General features: G+C 30.0%; 2 protein-coding genes across 4 annotated transcripts in view; both read left to right on the forward strand.

Annotated features, from left to right (window-relative positions):
• LOC113397708 (uncharacterized) overlaps window positions 1-14260 on the forward strand; it is a 196517-nt gene extending 182257 nt beyond the window's left edge. Inside the window, exons 28-36 of one of the 3 annotated variants that reach the window (XM_026636151.2) lie at window positions 7756-7809; window positions 9120-9221; window positions 9702-9773; window positions 10381-10489; window positions 10601-10660; window positions 11173-11297; window positions 11905-12066; window positions 12464-12601; window positions 13951-14260. In XM_026636151.2, coding sequence (XP_026491936.2) covers window positions 7756-7809; window positions 9120-9221; window positions 9702-9773; window positions 10381-10489; window positions 10601-10660; window positions 11173-11297; window positions 11905-12066; window positions 12464-12601; window positions 13951-14124 — 996 coding nt within the window. In that variant the 3' untranslated portion in view covers window positions 14125-14260. Of the gene's footprint in view, window positions 1-7755; window positions 7810-9119; window positions 9222-9701; window positions 9774-10380; window positions 10661-11172; window positions 11298-11904; window positions 12067-12463; window positions 12602-13950 lie in introns of all 3 variants that reach the window. The other 2 variants (XM_026636154.2, XM_064218606.1) reach the window with 2 other exon arrangements.
• Window positions 1-18184, forward strand: part of LOC135193967 (U6 snRNA-associated Sm-like protein LSm6) — a 388927-nt gene that overhangs the window by 75127 nt on the left and 295616 nt on the right. The gene's annotated exons all lie outside the window — the stretch shown is intronic.

Here is an 18184-nt window from a genome sequence, read left to right on the forward strand (position 1 = left end):
TAAGATTTTAATATGATTTATACTAAGTTACCATTATTATATATTTACAGATATATTATGTTATTATGTTAACTGGTTGATGCTGACGATACTTTGATTCAAAAATAATGTTCATACCTGAAATTGCAACACTTATAAATGTAAAATATTAGTGTTGTGTAACACAAAAAGAAAGTGATGTGTAAAGTGCAATCAAAAATGATTTAGTAATGACTGTAATGAACGAAGTGCGCAGGCGCGAAACGGATAATTATTACAAACCAACAGCCTTTCTAAGAACAATATGGCGGCGTACATTATCCTTCAAAAAGAGAAAGGTAAGGTTTTAATTTAATAAATATAAATACTTGCTAAATTCATCCTCCATTTACTTGGGGGTAGGGCTTTGTGCAAGCCCATCTATGATGGTACCACCTCCTAATCAGATACTCTACGGAAAAGCAGCAATAAATAATTAGTATTGTTGTGTTTCGGTTTGGAGGGTGAGTGAGCTAGTATAACTACAGACTCAAGGGCCATAACATCTTAGCTGCCAAGGATGATGATGCATTGGCGATGTATAATTAATATTTTTAACAGCGCCAATGTCTATGAGCGGTGGTAACCACTTACCATCAGGTAGCCCGTTTAAACGCCCGCCTCTAACTTTATTATGTACAATAAACTCTTTCTTTTTTAATAGTAAATACCTTAGAAACGGAATTTTTATATTATACGTTTCGGAAATCTAATAAATGCATAATATTTTATATCAAATGTAAATATAACTTAAACCCACTAATATTGTCCAATTTCTTAAATCATTTATTGTTTTTTTTAAATCAATATGAATAATAATAAAAAAAAAAAGTAATTGTGATAAAAGTTTTATTCATTCGCCCATAAATTATGTTTTTTATTGAAATTAACTTAATGTCAATAATATTTACGAATTATCGTATACGATATAATAATATTCAGCTTTGTTAAAATTGAAATCTTTTTGTCATTATAGTTTGTAAAATAAACTTTAATACGAAGTGTATTGAAATAAGTTACTTTTTTAATTTTGCAAATCATAGTTTTAGATGTACTTTAAAAAATGGAATTTATCATCAACAGTATTTTAAAAAATCAGGTCATTCGCTTACATGAGTAGTATAATATTCAGTTAATAAAAAAATACCCCATACTCATTGAGAGATGCTAAATAAAGGACTTTAATAAAAATAGGAGTACATAAATTACCTTGATTTTAAAAAAAATAAACGACATTTGTAATCTTAAAAATGAAGTATTTGTTTTTAACTGTCATCATAACTCGGTTGAAACTATTAAAGTTTAATATAAACAGTATATAACCCTCATATTGAGTGTATTGATCAAATTTTCATTATTATTTTGAGTGCAACTTTTAATAGCTTATACGAGTCGTTAAACATTGTTAGTTGATAGCAGAGTTTTATTAGTTTTATCTTGTTTTATACGAGAACATTATGTTTAAATATATCAATAAATAATTAATTGTTTTACCTTATTACTCTATGTAAGATATAAATATAAAAAAGAACTAAAAAAACTAATTGCTTCTCATATCATTTGTCGTAAATTTTTTTATCGCTAAACGAATAGGTTTAGGCAAAGTCGTGAAAATGTATGTAGACAGGACCCTGCTCCTTTGACGATAGTAAAGATTGTTCTGCACTTTTTAGTAGTTGCGTATGTGTGTTTCTGTTTTTGAAATACATTTCAAACGAATTTTTGTCATTCGTTCGTTGAGTGTGTAAAGTTTGAAATTATGCGGAAATCCGGTGACACGTTAAATTCGAGTTGCAATATGAATACACAGATAAGTATCGGCTAGTTGAGTCGTTTAAAGGCGTAAGCGTAATGTTGTTGCAACTACAAATGGACTTTACGAGAGTCAGAAGAATTTAATAACCGATCGACTGACAGTTCTCGACGTGTTATTGCATTATTTAATCATCTATAAGCGTTATTATTTGAGTGCTGTATAATTTTGATCTAAGCATTATTATTTTTTACGTGTGCTTAGTGTACCTTACCTGTAAAACATAAGTAATGTAAACTCTAAATTGGCTTATTTTGATTTTTAAAAATAAATTATGAATATTATTGTATATTGCCACTAAAATCTTTTTTTTTTTTTTCGGCAAAGATATCGCTTATGATACGCCTTACACAAAAGCAATTGAATATTAATTCTCTTTTTTGTCATCGACTATATATTTTTTTTTACCTTTATTAAATAAGTTTTATATAAGTTTAAGTTTAATTATTTAAGAATAAATTATTCTCTGAAAATATATATAACAGCTTACTATCACTTACAAAGACAAAATAAAAAACAGAACACTGACGGAGTTAACGATAAATATTATTTCTCGTTAACCATCATTTTACAATATTTTTTTTTTTATGTTTATAGCAACTAGTTGTCGCCCGCGGAATTGCTCACATTTCCGGGTTGGTTTTGCTGTTTGTCAGGTGTTAAGCATAATAGTTGCGCCTTCATTCAAGCTTGGTTCATATCAATTTTCATCAAATTCGGTTTAGTGGTTTGGCCGTAAAAGAAAAGACGGACAGAAAAACAGAGTTATTTTCGTATAGATTTTTATAGATTAAGATATTTTTATATTTATCAAATGCCACAGGAAAAATATTAAAATTTATATTTGAATAGCAGTTTTTATCACAGTTATCGTAATAAATACAGTTACAAATGTTAATTTAATGCTAACAACATTTTTAAGGTCAATTTTTTTATCGAAATCTATGTAAAGTGGGGCGACTATCCGTCGTTTTAGGTAATTTATACCGTTTCGTATTGTCACGTGACTTGGAATTCGTAGTAGTTTTCTAATAGAATTATCTTTAGAACGTGGTATACGTTTATAATTTTATCAAATAATATTAAAATAAAGACAGAACGACAACCGTATGCAGAAATGTTAACATTTTATCTTGTTATTCCCAAACGAATTAAATTTGCTAAAAATAGTTTTTCGGCAGACGGTAGACAAAGATAATATTTATTCAAATGTTACTACGAGCGTAATAAATAAATAATTATGTCGCAGTGGCACGTGGATCTTTTATATTTATTCTTTTAAAATAATACTGGCGACAATACCAATGCCTGCTGTGAAAACATTCAAAAAGAAATATAAAGAAATGGCGCCAATTTTGACATATTTTTATCTGTCTTATCTTATCAATTATATATTTCAAAATTTTAGGAAGTAGTAAAGAGCTATGAACTTTTCCTTAGTTATGCATCTTCATTCTTAAATGTTTTCTATTTTCGAGTAAATGTTGAGTTGACAATTATGAGAATTTTAGCATAAAATAGTAGAAAAATGTTATCCCCTAAGTACACGCACCAGTAAAGTAGTATAGCAGTAACGCACACCGAGAAAATAAGGTTGGATCGTTTGTTTTAAATCCTTTGTACACCGACACTCAATGTTGATATTTAAAAAAAAAAAAATAAGTTACGTAGTATGTATTTCTGTATTCATTTGCCACAATATGTACCCAGAACGTCCGGATAGACCTATATTTTGTATTACTCTGGAAATACCTTACGATATAAAATAATTTATTTATTTTCTTAAATAGAGTACCTTTCACAACAATACACTCGACTATCAGACATTGTAGCGCATTCAAGCAGGAAACTTCAAACGAATCTGTCAGAATTGTTTCAACGTTTCAACCATCACTGGCAGATGTAACAGTTGTACAAATAGAGCCAACAGCACGTGCGAACTGCAGACGTTATTTATTTTCGAATAAAATTAAAATATAATAACAACAGCAGTAATAATAAATGAGGTATTTTTAATGTTTTACTGAAAAATAGTACCAAACCAGTATAAATAAAATTTATACCAGAAAATACAGTGGTTTTGAAGAAGGTTTTGGTGTATAATATTATTATATAAGCGGATGCGCTTTGCAGTTTATATATATATTTAGATAGTATTTACAAGACATTTTTAACTTTGCCGTTTCATAGATTCAAGTCATTTGTAAAAAAAATACATTGGTAAAGAAGGCATATTATTCGATACAAGATTATATACCTAGATGATAAAAAAACGTTGAATTAATGCTTGTTGAATTCCAGGCAGGAGATATAACATACATATATAATTGTATTTAACTAACATGACTGTATTTTTAGATGTTGAAAAAGAGTAACTTCTGAGTTTCTTACCGGTTCTTCTCGGTAGAATCTACATTCCGAACCGGTGGTAGCTTTACTTAATATAGTTTGTTAAATGACGATTCAAAAGTGCTTGTAAAGGCCGACTTGAATAAAGTATATTTTGATTTTGATTTTTGAAAAGAACTAAAACAAACGAACCAATTTTATTATCTTGTTGTCGTGAAAGCTACGCTTAATATTATCCAAACGTGATACTACATTACTAGTGTGCGTGTACTTAGTAGCCAACTCTTGGCCACTATTTTTTTCGACCCGTTCTTCATTTTGACAGTCTAAATAGACGCATTGGAATACATTTGAGCACGGAAAATATTTTAGTGCAAGTTGTATCGGATAGTTTACAAATAAATTTAAAGAAGTATTACAACGCATATGCATTCAATATATGAAGTAAAAAATAAACGAAAATGTTTTGAATGCTTTAATTCCGAAATTTAGTATAAACTCTTTTAAATTTATCAAGGCAGAGATATTTCATATCTCCTTGACTTTACACATACACAATACGTGTTGCGGGTTTGATAATGTTATACACGTGATAATTCCGCGCTCGACGCATAAACACAAATTATGCACGTGAAAATTAGGCCGAATTTAACTTGAGTCTTCGTACTAACTTTGCTATTATTAAATTCTTATGGGACCGCTTCGTTACGTAACGCGTTACGGCGCTAGTCTGTCAGGCTTCCCTTTCTGTTTCGCATGTTCAACTTAGATTAGTTTAAGCTATCACTTCTGTGGGGTGTCCCATGATGCACTTATTTTTCATATTATTAAAAATGAAGCTACATTAGCATAATTGCTTATTATCACTCCAATGCATTCAAATACATACAAGAAAAATTAATTGTTTGCATATTTATGCTGTTTTGAAAAACTCATATGTGGATATTTTGACAGATAATGGTCATATTTTTTGCTGTCACTCGATAAATTCAACGAATTATACTTACTAATCTTTAAAAAAAGAACTCATACGATTGGTATGATATTTTAACATTATTTTAACGAATACAATGTATTATTCCGTATGGTGACATTGTGGGTAAAAGGTTCATAATATTTTAAATGAAATACATAGATGTGTAATTATATAAAGATAGTAGCGAGGTTGCATATAATAGTATTATGAATTGGATTCCACAATTGACCTTGTAATATCACAGCATAGCGACTGAGCATACTCATATCTCTTGTCGCGGCTAACGAAAGCTCTTAATTGTTTAAAATATTGTATCAGGCCAAATTTGCATAGAATTTTATGCTGTTCTGATAGCTTCAAATAATACAGGATATTTACGATTAATTATTTTGCGATAATTGACCTTGATTTTGTTACTCGTTTACATAAAGTTCTATGAGGCTTTTGAGGTCACTAAAGAAATACAAAATGAAGTATTTGTTTACTTAGACAAGGTTCTGTAGTATTATGTTCAATTACTATGGTAATCTCTTTACCATAGCACAGAGCTCGACTATACAATATTTAAGGAAATAAAAATTTCATCATCTGTTTATTTCATCCTTATTATTAATACTTAATAAAATAATAAAGTAAAATTAAGAAAAAAATAATAATTACGAAATATCACGAAACAATTATTGTTTTTACCTACGTATAAATTATAGGATTTTATAAAAATCATACAAAACTCGTTAATTTTTTTTTTTTTACTTCGCGTAAGTTTCCAATATTACATAATGCCTTCTTATATCTTTAACCGTATACGGCGAAGTTAAAATAAGTGTTACGATTTAAACAACAGCTTATAGTATTATTTTGAAAAATAAGAAGCCATTAGCTTCGGCTTAAGACTCGCGCAAGTCATTTGGCTGTATGTTGTAACATTAAATACATCATAATGAATATGAATTGCACATTACGCGAAGTAAAAAAAAAAAAATTAACGAGTTTTGTATGATTTTTATAAAATCCTATAATTTATACGTAGGTAAAAACAATAATTGTTTCGTGATATTTCGTAATTATTATTTTTTTCTTAATTTTACTTTATTATTTTATTAAGTATTAATAATAAGGATGAAATAAACAGATGATGAAATTTTTATTTCCTTAAATATTGAAAAGCCGAGATGGCCCAGTGGTTAGAACGCGTGCATCTTAACCGATGATTTCGAGTTCAAACCCAGGCAGGCACCACTGAATTTTCATGTGCTTAATTTGTGTTTATAATTCATCTCGTGCTCGGCGGTGAAGGAAAACATCGTGAGGAAACCTGCATGTGTCTAATTTCAACGAAATTCTGCCACATGTGTATTCCACCAACCCGCATTGGAGCAGCGTGGTGGAATATGCTCCATACCTTCTCCTCAAAAGGGAGAGGAGGCCTTAGCCCAGCAGTGGGAAATTTACAGGCTGTTTATGTTATGTTATGTATGTAATATTGTAATTAAAATGGCCGTCTCATTTATATCGAGGCTTATGAAATATTTATATAGTAATTTCTGCATTTACGAGATAAATTGGAATAGTAAAACTATGAAACAAATTCACAAATTTGTTTCATAGTTCAAAAAAACACTAGTGAAATATGAAAAAGTCATATTCCCTATAATATACATATTTATTTACACAATAATTATTTACATTCAAGTCTTAATTATATAAAATTATAAATTGTACAAATCATAATCGCGCGGAATGGTGGAAAGAAGACTAGATTTCCCCATTGAAACGCAACTCCGATTTTTTGGGCAAAACATGAACCAGCTGTTCTGTCACCGGTGGAGGCAATAAGACGAGGTGTTATACTTTTAATAAAAGTTTTTGCACTATTTCTCCTAAGTCCAGTAAACTTTAAATAGATTAAGCATAGACAAATTATTGTGAGGATAAAGCAAATAAAGCGCTGATTTTCAGCTGGTCCTTTTTACCTAGGACGTTACGCAAAAGAACTTAGCGAATGAAATTGTCTTTAAGCGATTTATATTTAGATAATTTAATTTTATTCAGATATTCTATCTATTAATAGGCTTATCTTTGTAAATAATCAAATTATTTGAAGCAAATCCATATCTCTATAGACGGTATAATGTAATACGATATTTCAAGCACATTTCAGTGATCTTTGTCACGAGCAGGCTTTCTGTGAAGTTCGAAATGATTAATGAGGTTTTATATAAATGGTTTGTTATGTAATTACAATAATATGAATATTGTCCTTGTCTGTCTCGATAGTTAAGCGTCTAGCTTATAAGGTCGCATATCTCAAGGTCTCGGGTGAGGTTTGACTCGGGACCTTGGGAATCGGATAGATCGAAGTTATTGGGGTTTTCTGTTAAAAAAATCTTGGTAGCAACCTTGTAACTGAAAGTTGAAAATGTATACATTCCTATAATTAACTCTTGCCTGGTCGTGTCACAATTGCCGTTCAATTGGATTGTGAGAAAGAAGGTCACTTTGGCTAATCTCCTTTGAGAATGGAGATGTGGCCAAAATGTGGCGATCAGAAGGACATCAGTATTATCCTCATATTAATATTATTTAATTTCATTTTCAGGCGGACGACCGATTCGCTGGCTACAAAGGCGTACGAGACATCACTATAAAAAAGGTAAATAAAACTATTTATATTATTTCTACAAAGTTCGAGTTTACAGTTCATCGACCTCTTCATGTATCGATGTAAAACAATATGAGTATTTAATAAATATAAGAACACAATTAAGGCCTAGATTCATTGGAATACATTTTGACATTACAAATAAAATAATCTAAAGCATATAAATAATAATAAAATATAATTACATTTTTGAAAAATATTATTAAGAATAATTATTTTGTTAATGGCTAAGAAGTATGATTTAGTGAATGTCTATCGATTAAGAATAAGCTCATAAGCGCTCGAGAAATAAAAATGAAATTAAAGTATACTCTACAAAAAATAACAATCAAATATTCGAAATATATTTTTAGCGTTATAGATTTTCTCTTCACATAGTCATAAACGTTCATATTTAGATAGATATTATAGATACGATTTTATCTTCTAATCGATAATCTTTAGAGAGCGTGTTGATAACACAAAAATACACATTGCGGATTATTACATATTTAGTTCTATTTTTAAATATATAGAATGAAACTTAGATCACATTATGGTAAACGGCTCCAACGTCCATAGACATCCCTTACATGATGCGCCACTAACCTTGGGAACCAAGATGTTGTGTCCCTTGTGCCTATAGTTACACTGCCTCACTCAGCCTTGAAACCAGAACAAAAACTGTTGGATTTCTTTTGTAAGTGACACAAAACCTTATAAATAATGTCTTCTGCTGTGAACAATTGTCAGTCTCGAAGTTTAAACGTCTGTAAATAATTTGATTTATACATACATACGTACTTAATTAAGTAGACGTTAGCAAAAAAATTCACAACACAAATAGCTCTCCGTAGAATAATATTTCCCATAAAATTCATAGGAACATTTTTTTTCTGGTATATTTTCTCACAACTTGCCATTATATCACGTTCGAATGATGATGATGTGAATGATGATGACCATATTATTTTACGTAGTGTAGAATTACCACTAAGACCTGGAGGATTTCCGATGTTTCTAAGAGAGAATCTTTCTTATTTTCTTTGGTATTCTCTCATCTCGGTTCAATCATTGCTATCTGACCTTCCGTTTACAAATGATAAACATAAGGTCAGTTGATCGTATGTGTTATCGGTTAGTGAAAATAATTGTGTTCGATCGACCTCGAAGATTACTTAGATATTCAGCTTAGACGTAATCCAATACATTTTCAATATATTATACTAAGAATATAAATTCGGAAACGCATTGAAGAGATATGTAATAATTGTCAAGCTGGTTTATTTTAATTTATTAATTAATTACCTTTTGTTTTTCAGGGTCCTTCTGGGTTGGGCATAATGATAATAGAAGGAAGACACACAGAAGCTGGTCGTGGTATCTTCGTTTCCGACCTCCAAGAAGGTAGCGCTGCGGAACAGGTAAGAAATAAAATGAGACTGAGCTGAACTAAGCATATAGCTTCACTTCTAGCATCTTGCTTGTTCTGTGGTAATAGTTGGTAGTTTCATAATATCGTCACGGTAGCACGTGAAAACGATCCCGTGGCGCCTGCTGAAGAGAAGGAGAGGGTTATTTTTAGTGGGCATCAGTTGGTGTACAAGTCCTCCTGGGCAACGGCGACTCTTACATACCCCCCTTACTTCACGCGGGGAAACTAAACTACTAAACTAACTAACCTGAGCTTAGTTAATTTGTACTATGTTGATCCATCCATTGGTCTTGTGCTTGATTTGGCTTTTGCTTCCATATCCGCCCGATTAGACTATAAGACTATAATATTAGAGAGATTAAGACTATTATATTTAACTCAATATTTTCGCAATACGTTTGTTAATTAAACATGGCTCAAAATGTTTTAATGATCGTGAACAATAAAGAAAAACCCCGTTTGTTTTCAGGCTGGATTGAATATTGGAGACATGATTCTTGCTGTGAATAGAGATTCTCTTCTTAGTTGCAGTTATGATGCCGTAAGTAACATTTTATGCCAAAATATGTTTTTAATAATCGTTTAAAAGTTTTTGTTATTGTTGAGCCTACATTTTAAAAACCTTACTTCTTAGAAGATTCGTTGGAACAAACTCGGTGGTACTTTATTATAATATTGCTAATAATAAACGTGTCCTTTATATAACCTTTATATAATTATTTAATAAAATAAAATAAATATTTTATTTTATTTTCGGAAAACATACAGCATAAAAAATATTATTATTATTAGATTTACGTTAAAGAGTACTGTAATTACATTACTGTAATGTTTATTATAATTGTCACATGCTCTTACCAAAAAGCGATTTTTGGCTTAGTTCCTTGTACATAAATACATTTGAAATATGTATATAAAAAAATATTAAATGTTAAATGGAAGTCAAGCAATATAAATAATAAATTACATAAATGATCAAATGAAGTCTCCACAAACGCACTTAAATGCCGATGTGTCAAATAATTGTGAACCATATCATAAATATTTGACTTACACAAATAAAAGAAAATCTCATTTGTGTGCGTAAGTTCGTATATGTATTTATTACCGAGGTGTGTGTATTAATAAATGATGTTGAATTTTTACAGGCAGCGGCCAAATTGAAACAAACCGAAGGTGTAGTTATATTGACAGTATGTAGTCCAAATATGAAAGACCCCTCTGATAAGACTGATGAGTCGGCGTCAGGTGCTTCAGGTAACGAACCATTCGTAAACATTGTGTTCAATCAATATTTCATATTAGTCGTTAAAAATAGAACTGGTGCGATTTTATTCTTCTCTCTTCAAATGTCGCTTTGTTTTTCAGGTAATAAAACGGATCCATCTCGCCCGACGACACCAAAGCCAGCGCCTTCGCCAGCCAAACGTATGTATCATGTAAATCATCAATTATTTCGTAGTATATAGAAATACGTAAATTACAGCCATAAACGGTCAGAGTAGTACAAATGATGTAACCTCTGTGTTCTCAAGGTTGGTGGCGCAGTGACCATGTAAAGGATGGTTAATATTTCTGTCTATGCCAATGTCAATGGACGGTGACCACTTATCATTAGTAGGGTCATTTGGCAGTATGCCTACCTATTTTAAATTTAAAAAGTGGCACTACTAGTCAAAGGCCTCCTCGTTTTGACGACCTCCGTCGTCGAGTAATGTGTACACCGGTTTCTACATCGACGACCGACGACGATTTTGAAAAAGTTAATTAGTTTTCTATGTTGTCTTGGGTCTGGGTTTTTGTGGTACCGTCGCTACTTCTGATTTTCCATTACATTTATTTATTTATTATTCAAGAATGTTACCAAATTTGTAAATCTGATCTGATTTCGATCCGATTTATACTACATTTGATAATATATATTAACATTTAAATTTCAGCGGAGCCCCCAGCAGATCCAGCAACAGCACCAATAAAATCTAATCAAGATACAGTAATAGAAATTAATACTAACAACGAAGTCCTCGGTATATCCTTACTCGGAGGAAGTGATACTCTTATTAATGTAAGTTCAATATCCTTAACGAATAACTGTGAAGCAAAGACATACTTGGTGATGGGGCTTTATGCAAGCCCCTCTGAATAAGTACCATCCACTCATCAGATATTCTAGCGCCAAATAGCAATGCTTCGTATTGTTATATTCCAGACTGAAGGGTAGTCCAGTGTAATTTCAAGCACAAAAGACATAACATCTTAGTTCAAAGGTTAAGGTATCACATTGACGATATACGGGGTGCAGCCTTTAATAATCAGTTTTTCTACCAATTAATGTGGATACTCGGAAAAGCTGCCGCAGAATCTACATGCAGAATCCATGGATGCTAAAAACATAACATTAAATTGAATTTTGCCTGACTTGATTCAAAAGTACTTATGCTGTATAGCATACTTAAATTGAGAATATTTTGATTTAGATTTTGCGATTAGAAAGTAAAATATTGATATGAAAAAAAAATACATAAGTATTTTTTCAGAAGATGATCTCCTGTAAGAAGATGCCTCTGCCTACACGAAGAGGCAGAAACTATTTCCATTCTTTCCATAAATAAAAATAATAAAGAATTCAGTGGAATATTTTGGTAATAAAATCAATATTTTATTAATTTCAGGGTCCAGCAGCTGTTATATTGGAAGTATACAAGAATGGAGCGATAGCGAAGGACGGCAGATTAAAAGTAGGCGATCAGATCAGAGACTGCAACAGTCTCGCTATAAATAAAGATATGACGTACGAGAGGATCTGTTTGTCGATCAAGCTTAAAGTGCCTAAGGTGAGCAGACTTTAAGGAACTATTGAGGGACGGAAATGCAGCTTTCATTCGTTTACAGTTTATTGTTGCCTATCGTGTCTATCGTAAATAGCAAATTTTAATGAAGAATCTATCTTTAAATGTAGATTTTAGTCTATGATAAGTTCGTGGACTATTGTACTGTCTATGAATTTATTTTATATATAATTTATCTGATTTAAACCTCAAATAAAAATGACTTTATTAAGTAACACATTTTATTTAATGCAAACTTGAACTTTAGTGACAGTGTAATCTCTGAACGTGACAAAAAAAACATCTGAGAGGAGGCAATACAAAATCAATTTTGATAACCTTAAAGATATTTTTGATGTTCCATGAAATTTTCCCAAAAAACATATTTTCTATGAAATTCTAGATGAAAATGACAGTCTACCGTCCCGACCCTCTCCAGTATGATGAGGTGGAAGTGGAGTTAACTAAGAAATCTGGTCGACCCTTAGGCCTAAACTGCGTCGCTCCGTTAGAGGGCACTGGAGTTTATTTAGGAGAATTGGTAAGGCGATGGCATGTTAATCTATGCAAGGTGGTAACTACACTAATGTATAAAGCTAAAAACTTTGTTTAAAAGAATCTTTTGGCAATAAATAGCCCATTCATAGCGAATAACATATCAACCAAACTATGAACGATATTAGAAGCTAACCTAGGGACGAATTACATTAGCAGCATGTAAATTTCCCACTGCTGGGCTAAGGCCTCCTCTCCCTTTGAGGAGAAGGTTTGGAGCATATTCCACCACGCTGCTCCAAAGCGGGTTGGTGGAATACACATGTGGCAGAATTTTGTTGAAATTAGACAGGTTTCCACACGATGTTTTCCTTCACCGCTGAGCAAGACATGAATTATAAATACAAATTAAGCACATGAAAATTCAGTGGTGCTTGCCTGGGTTTGAACCCATTTGAATATAAAATTATATTTTCTATTATGTTTTCATGTAGTTATTATCAGTGACACATTCTATCTCGAAAGAAAGTCATAACTATGTGCTTAATAATAAATATTTTTAAACAAGAGTCCTTAAAATATTGCCAAGATTAAAGTCGCTTAGATCACTAAATTCAAAGTTTACCTTTTGCCCTCTTATTTTGTTTATATTTTTAAAAGTGTAATATAAATGACGTCTTTCTAAATCACACCTTTTTTTAATTTATTATGTTATAGCTAAGATGAATATAAATATATCAAGTTACAGTTTAAATAATTATTATGTAAGTGATATATATACAATTTAAGTACAGTCATTTCGGGTAACTTTGAATTCGAGTGCAACTTTGAATGAAAGACTGTTTAATAATTTTTTTCTAAGCTTTTTTAGGAATTTTTCCTCCTTGAATGCGTAAAATGGAACGACCAATAATATGTTTACAAGTCTATGGTAAAAAAATAATACGTACGTCAGATTTATTTCCAATTTTTTTTTTCTCCCCTACAACGGTAAAAAAATCGAATGTGGCAGCACCTAACAAAATATTAAAAAAAGCTGATGGAAATAGCTGATATATGACAGCTTATACATTTATTATTGTATCAAACGTGTCTAACACAGCAAAAATCCACCTTAAAGCTATAAAAATAAGCTTTTTCGTCTCCAAAAATTGATGATTCAAAGTTACCCAAAATTCGTGATAAATTTGAACCCCGATTTGAGATAAAATTTTCGGAAGTTAATCATCCTTTTTACGATTTTTTTCTATTGTGTGTGATAAACAGGATAATGAGAACACTAATTAAACCATAAAATTGCTGTGCACACAAACAACTCTTACTGATAATATAAAATAAATCACAAAAAGTATTCAATGTTACCCAAATTGACTGTAATGCTTTGATTATTTCCAGCTTCCAGGCTCTCCAGCTGAAGTGGACGGTAAGCTGCAAAGAGGAGACTTCTTAGTAGCAGTCGATGGTAAAGATGTATCCACAGCTGAATCCATAGCCGTAGCCGCCATATTAAAATTATGTAACAACAAGACCACCATTAAAGTTAAGCGATTCAAAATAGTCCCTAGATAATTGTGATAAGGTGCAGTTTGGAATAAATAGCTCTGGGGTTAACTACGTTGAAGGAAGTTGGGGCTTATTGCATTGTTATAGAGATCAACATGCAATGACTAAGATTAAATTGTAATAAAGAAATTTCTATCAATTCTATGGAGGTTTTAGTTTTAATTGTTTTATTTTATTTATCAGTCACACGAATATCGTCTTTATTATAACGTGATAGGAATCAAATTAGATTTTAAATTTCAGATATAAGATTGCATAACAGTAAACATGCTTAGAAATTAATAGTCCTCGAAGATTTTAATTGTTTTTTTTTTGTTATTATCAAATATCTTTCTTAATAATAATAAAAATAGCGTCACTTTATTAATGATGTCACGATTAATAATAATATATGGATCTAAAGCCATGTCAACTTTATATGATGAAGTAAATGTTTGTTAAATCAAATACATTTTTTAATTTTTTAAATCTCACATTAAAAATATTGTGTAACGATATTTTATTATTGACTTCGTTTAAAACAGCGTATTATTAAATATGGGAATTTAAGATGGGCTATTTTTTTGACCTTTTAGGAAAATGTTCTTAAACTCTGTGAATGAAAAATGTACAATCGACAAAAAAATAAACTGGGTAATATTATTTTTTAACATTGCCGTTGAGATAATCAACTGAAAAAAAAACTTAATCATTAAACATAATCGTAGTTTGATGCATTAGACTTTCGTTTAAGTTGTCCTATAAATATGAAGACGATTATTTTTTTTGTATTGTGATGCTTGATTTTCGAAATATATAATTTTAAAATTACAGATAAATACAGCCGTTATTCTCACTAATTTATTAAAGCTATTGAGCTATTAATTTGTTAAAGTAACCATATTGTTCTTTGAAATCAGAATTTGTTTAGTTTCATAGCAACGTGGAACATTTTTCTAATTAATTTTGCAAGAATACCATCATTAATAATCTTATGATTAATATCTTGTCCAGTGAAAGAATGTCATTGCTCGGCGAAATATATTCAGTGAATTAGTTTTCATTTTTCTGCCCGTCTTAAATTAACATATTTTATTGTTTCCGGATCGTGAAGTGACTAGACAATAAGATATTTGAATAACTATCATAAATTAATATTAATAGCATTTGAACAAACATTTGAACAAAAATGAAAAGATTTCATTTAATGATTTTCTTTAAATCATTTTTTATATACTTCATGATTTTATTGCTTTAAAATTTGAACTATTTGCATTGTAATCGATAATATTTCAATAATAATAAAAATAGAAGAAAATTTCCAATTAAAACTAAATTTTAATCTTAATTAGTCACGATAAAGTACCAACATAGTTTTTAGACGGATTTTATTCCGTATAAGCTTGTATGTAGTGAAATTAATGATATATATATTCAGTATTGTTGGTTTATTAGAAATGAAATTATTTTAATTATTTTATTTAATAATAGGCCGATATGACCCTTAATTCTTAGTAATTGTAAAGGTTATTTCAATTATTGTTTAGGAAATGGTTTTATATGTAGCTGGCAAGTTTATGTTAGAATTTAACATTTAAAAATATAAATATAGTGTTGCAATACTTAAAATCCATAAATTAATATTGTATATGTTACAAATAAAAAAAATCTCGAATATAATTTAATCTCATTATTTTTTTAATAAAATGATATAATTAAATAACTTGAAAAACTATTTTTAATTAAATATTTTACTTTTTACAATAATTTCATATTTTTTTAAAGTATTCTTTAGGCTCTTTATTTCCAGTCCTATGCCTTACTATTTTTTCAACACAAAAAAAATAGTAGCACTAATATGTACATTTTTATAAATTTATAACTTGTCAGTTACTTTTAGTTAATTTATTTATTAAACTCCTCTAGTCTGCCCTTATCTGAATAGTATTTGGTCGTTTAATCTATAAAATAATTCATCCAATACTGTGCCCTTTAATAGAAAGCTAGTTAGCCTTTAAACAATATAGCCTAATGTAAATTAGAATTAATTTAGAAAAATATATTTATTGTATTTTATCATGTAAAAAAAAATCACAAATTTTATTCATTTTATCATTATCAATTAATTTTATTCGACTACAATATAAAAACAGCTATGTGTGAAGTTAATTTTCATAGATTTTGAATGCAACATAAGTAATTAAATATACAAGTAGAAAATAAAAACAATTTTTTTTAAACAGTTTTAATTCCGTTACAAAAACGTCTATTAAAATTAACTTTATGACGCTGCATCTACAAGATGGCGGTCGGTCGCCATATTGCAAAACAGTCGAAGGCGACTGTCAATCCAAAGTAGAGTTATTAATAATGACTTGTCGTTCGCTTAACCCTTTGTATATATTATTTTATGCCAGTAATAATGTAGGTTTTTTAGTCCTAACAATTTAACTTCCATTAGATTCTTCACCTGATCTATCAGGATTAGGTTTTAGTTAATTCTATAAAACCTTTAATAAATTCAGTGTTAGGTGATAAATTTTTATGCGAATAAAATTTCGCATAAAATATTAAATTGCGTAGCATTATTCTAAAATATTGTAAAGTGTATAAAGCGTTTCCTTCTTCATTCGTAGTCAAATTAGAATATTTCTCATCTATTTATAAGACGATGTAGTTGAATTTGCAAATAATTAAAATATTATGTAACCTTTTTTGTCAACAACTTTAAAACATTTTTTTTTAATCTGTGGCTACTTTTCCAATTGTAATTCAAAATCAGTTCGAATAGAAAAAGAAGTACTTAAATATCGTAAATGAAACGTATAATAAACTTTTTAATATATTGGCTTATCAACGATTTACGCACAAAAGAGATAAAACTGTAATAAGTATAAAAAAAATAATCTTTTGAAAATAGAATTTAGCGTTTATATTTTTCATTTGCGATAACAAAAGAAAAGGCCTAGTTGCCTATAATCGTATTATTCCCAATATATTATTAATTTTTGCAATATAGTATTTTATCTCGAATTAAAATTTTAATTATAATTCAATTAAATATATTAAAAGAAGGCCAACAAATACTTTATTTATCCCGCTGCCATGTAAATTAGGCTAGCATAAATAACGACAACTTTTAGTCGCGCAACTATTGCTGTGTATAAATAACGTACTTTATTCAAAATAGCGCCAATTATAGTCAGATCATTGTAATTTTAAGTATCATCGCAAAAGTTGCGCTACCAATCGCTTGCAATCCTATAATAAGATTTGATTAAATGCTAAAATATATTATTTTATAAAATATTTAAGTAATTAAGAACATATAGATTATAGGTAGTAGAGATAGCATTTCAATTTTTTAGAGAATTTTAACAATTCCGTAATATTTAAAACCAATATTTCTTATAATGTTTATAATTGGTTTTCAAATATACTGTTATTTAAATTATATACCAAAAATATTAAAAAAAAATTGTATGGAATAGAGATTCTGTAATAAATTGTGCGCTTTTTTTATTCGTCTTTTATTCAATTCACTCGACAGTTTATTTCAGTAACGCTGTTGTCATGTATCTTTTAGAATATTAGGAATACATTTCTTGGTGGTTGGGTTTTGTGCAAGCCCGTCTGGGTAGGTACCACCCACTCATCAGATATTCTACCACTAAACAGCAGTATTCAGTTTTGTTGTTTTCCGGTTTGAAGGGTAAGTGAGCCAGTGTAACTACAGGCACAAGAGATATAACATCTTAGTCCCAAGGTTGGTGGCGCATTGGTGATGTAAGGAATGTTTAATATTTCCTACAACGCCATTGTCTATGGGCGGTGGTAACCACTTACCATCAGGTGGCTTTGCTCGTCCGTCTACCGATATCATAAAAAAAAAACATACTCATATTGTATATGTTTGGGATGTGTTACGTTTTCTTTTATTCTTTATTTTCATTCCAATAGCAGACATCGGCAAGTTTCAAGATGTCTAAAAATAATAATCTAAGGAAAGTCAACACCAGGTACGAAAACAACAAACATAATTTCCATGACATTTAATCAATAAATTCATACAATCATAATATTAATG

This window comes from Vanessa tameamea, chromosome 23 (assembly GCF_037043105.1).
Source record: "Vanessa tameamea isolate UH-Manoa-2023 chromosome 23, ilVanTame1 primary haplotype, whole genome shotgun sequence".
Taxonomy (NCBI): domain Eukaryota; kingdom Metazoa; phylum Arthropoda; class Insecta; order Lepidoptera; family Nymphalidae; genus Vanessa; species Vanessa tameamea.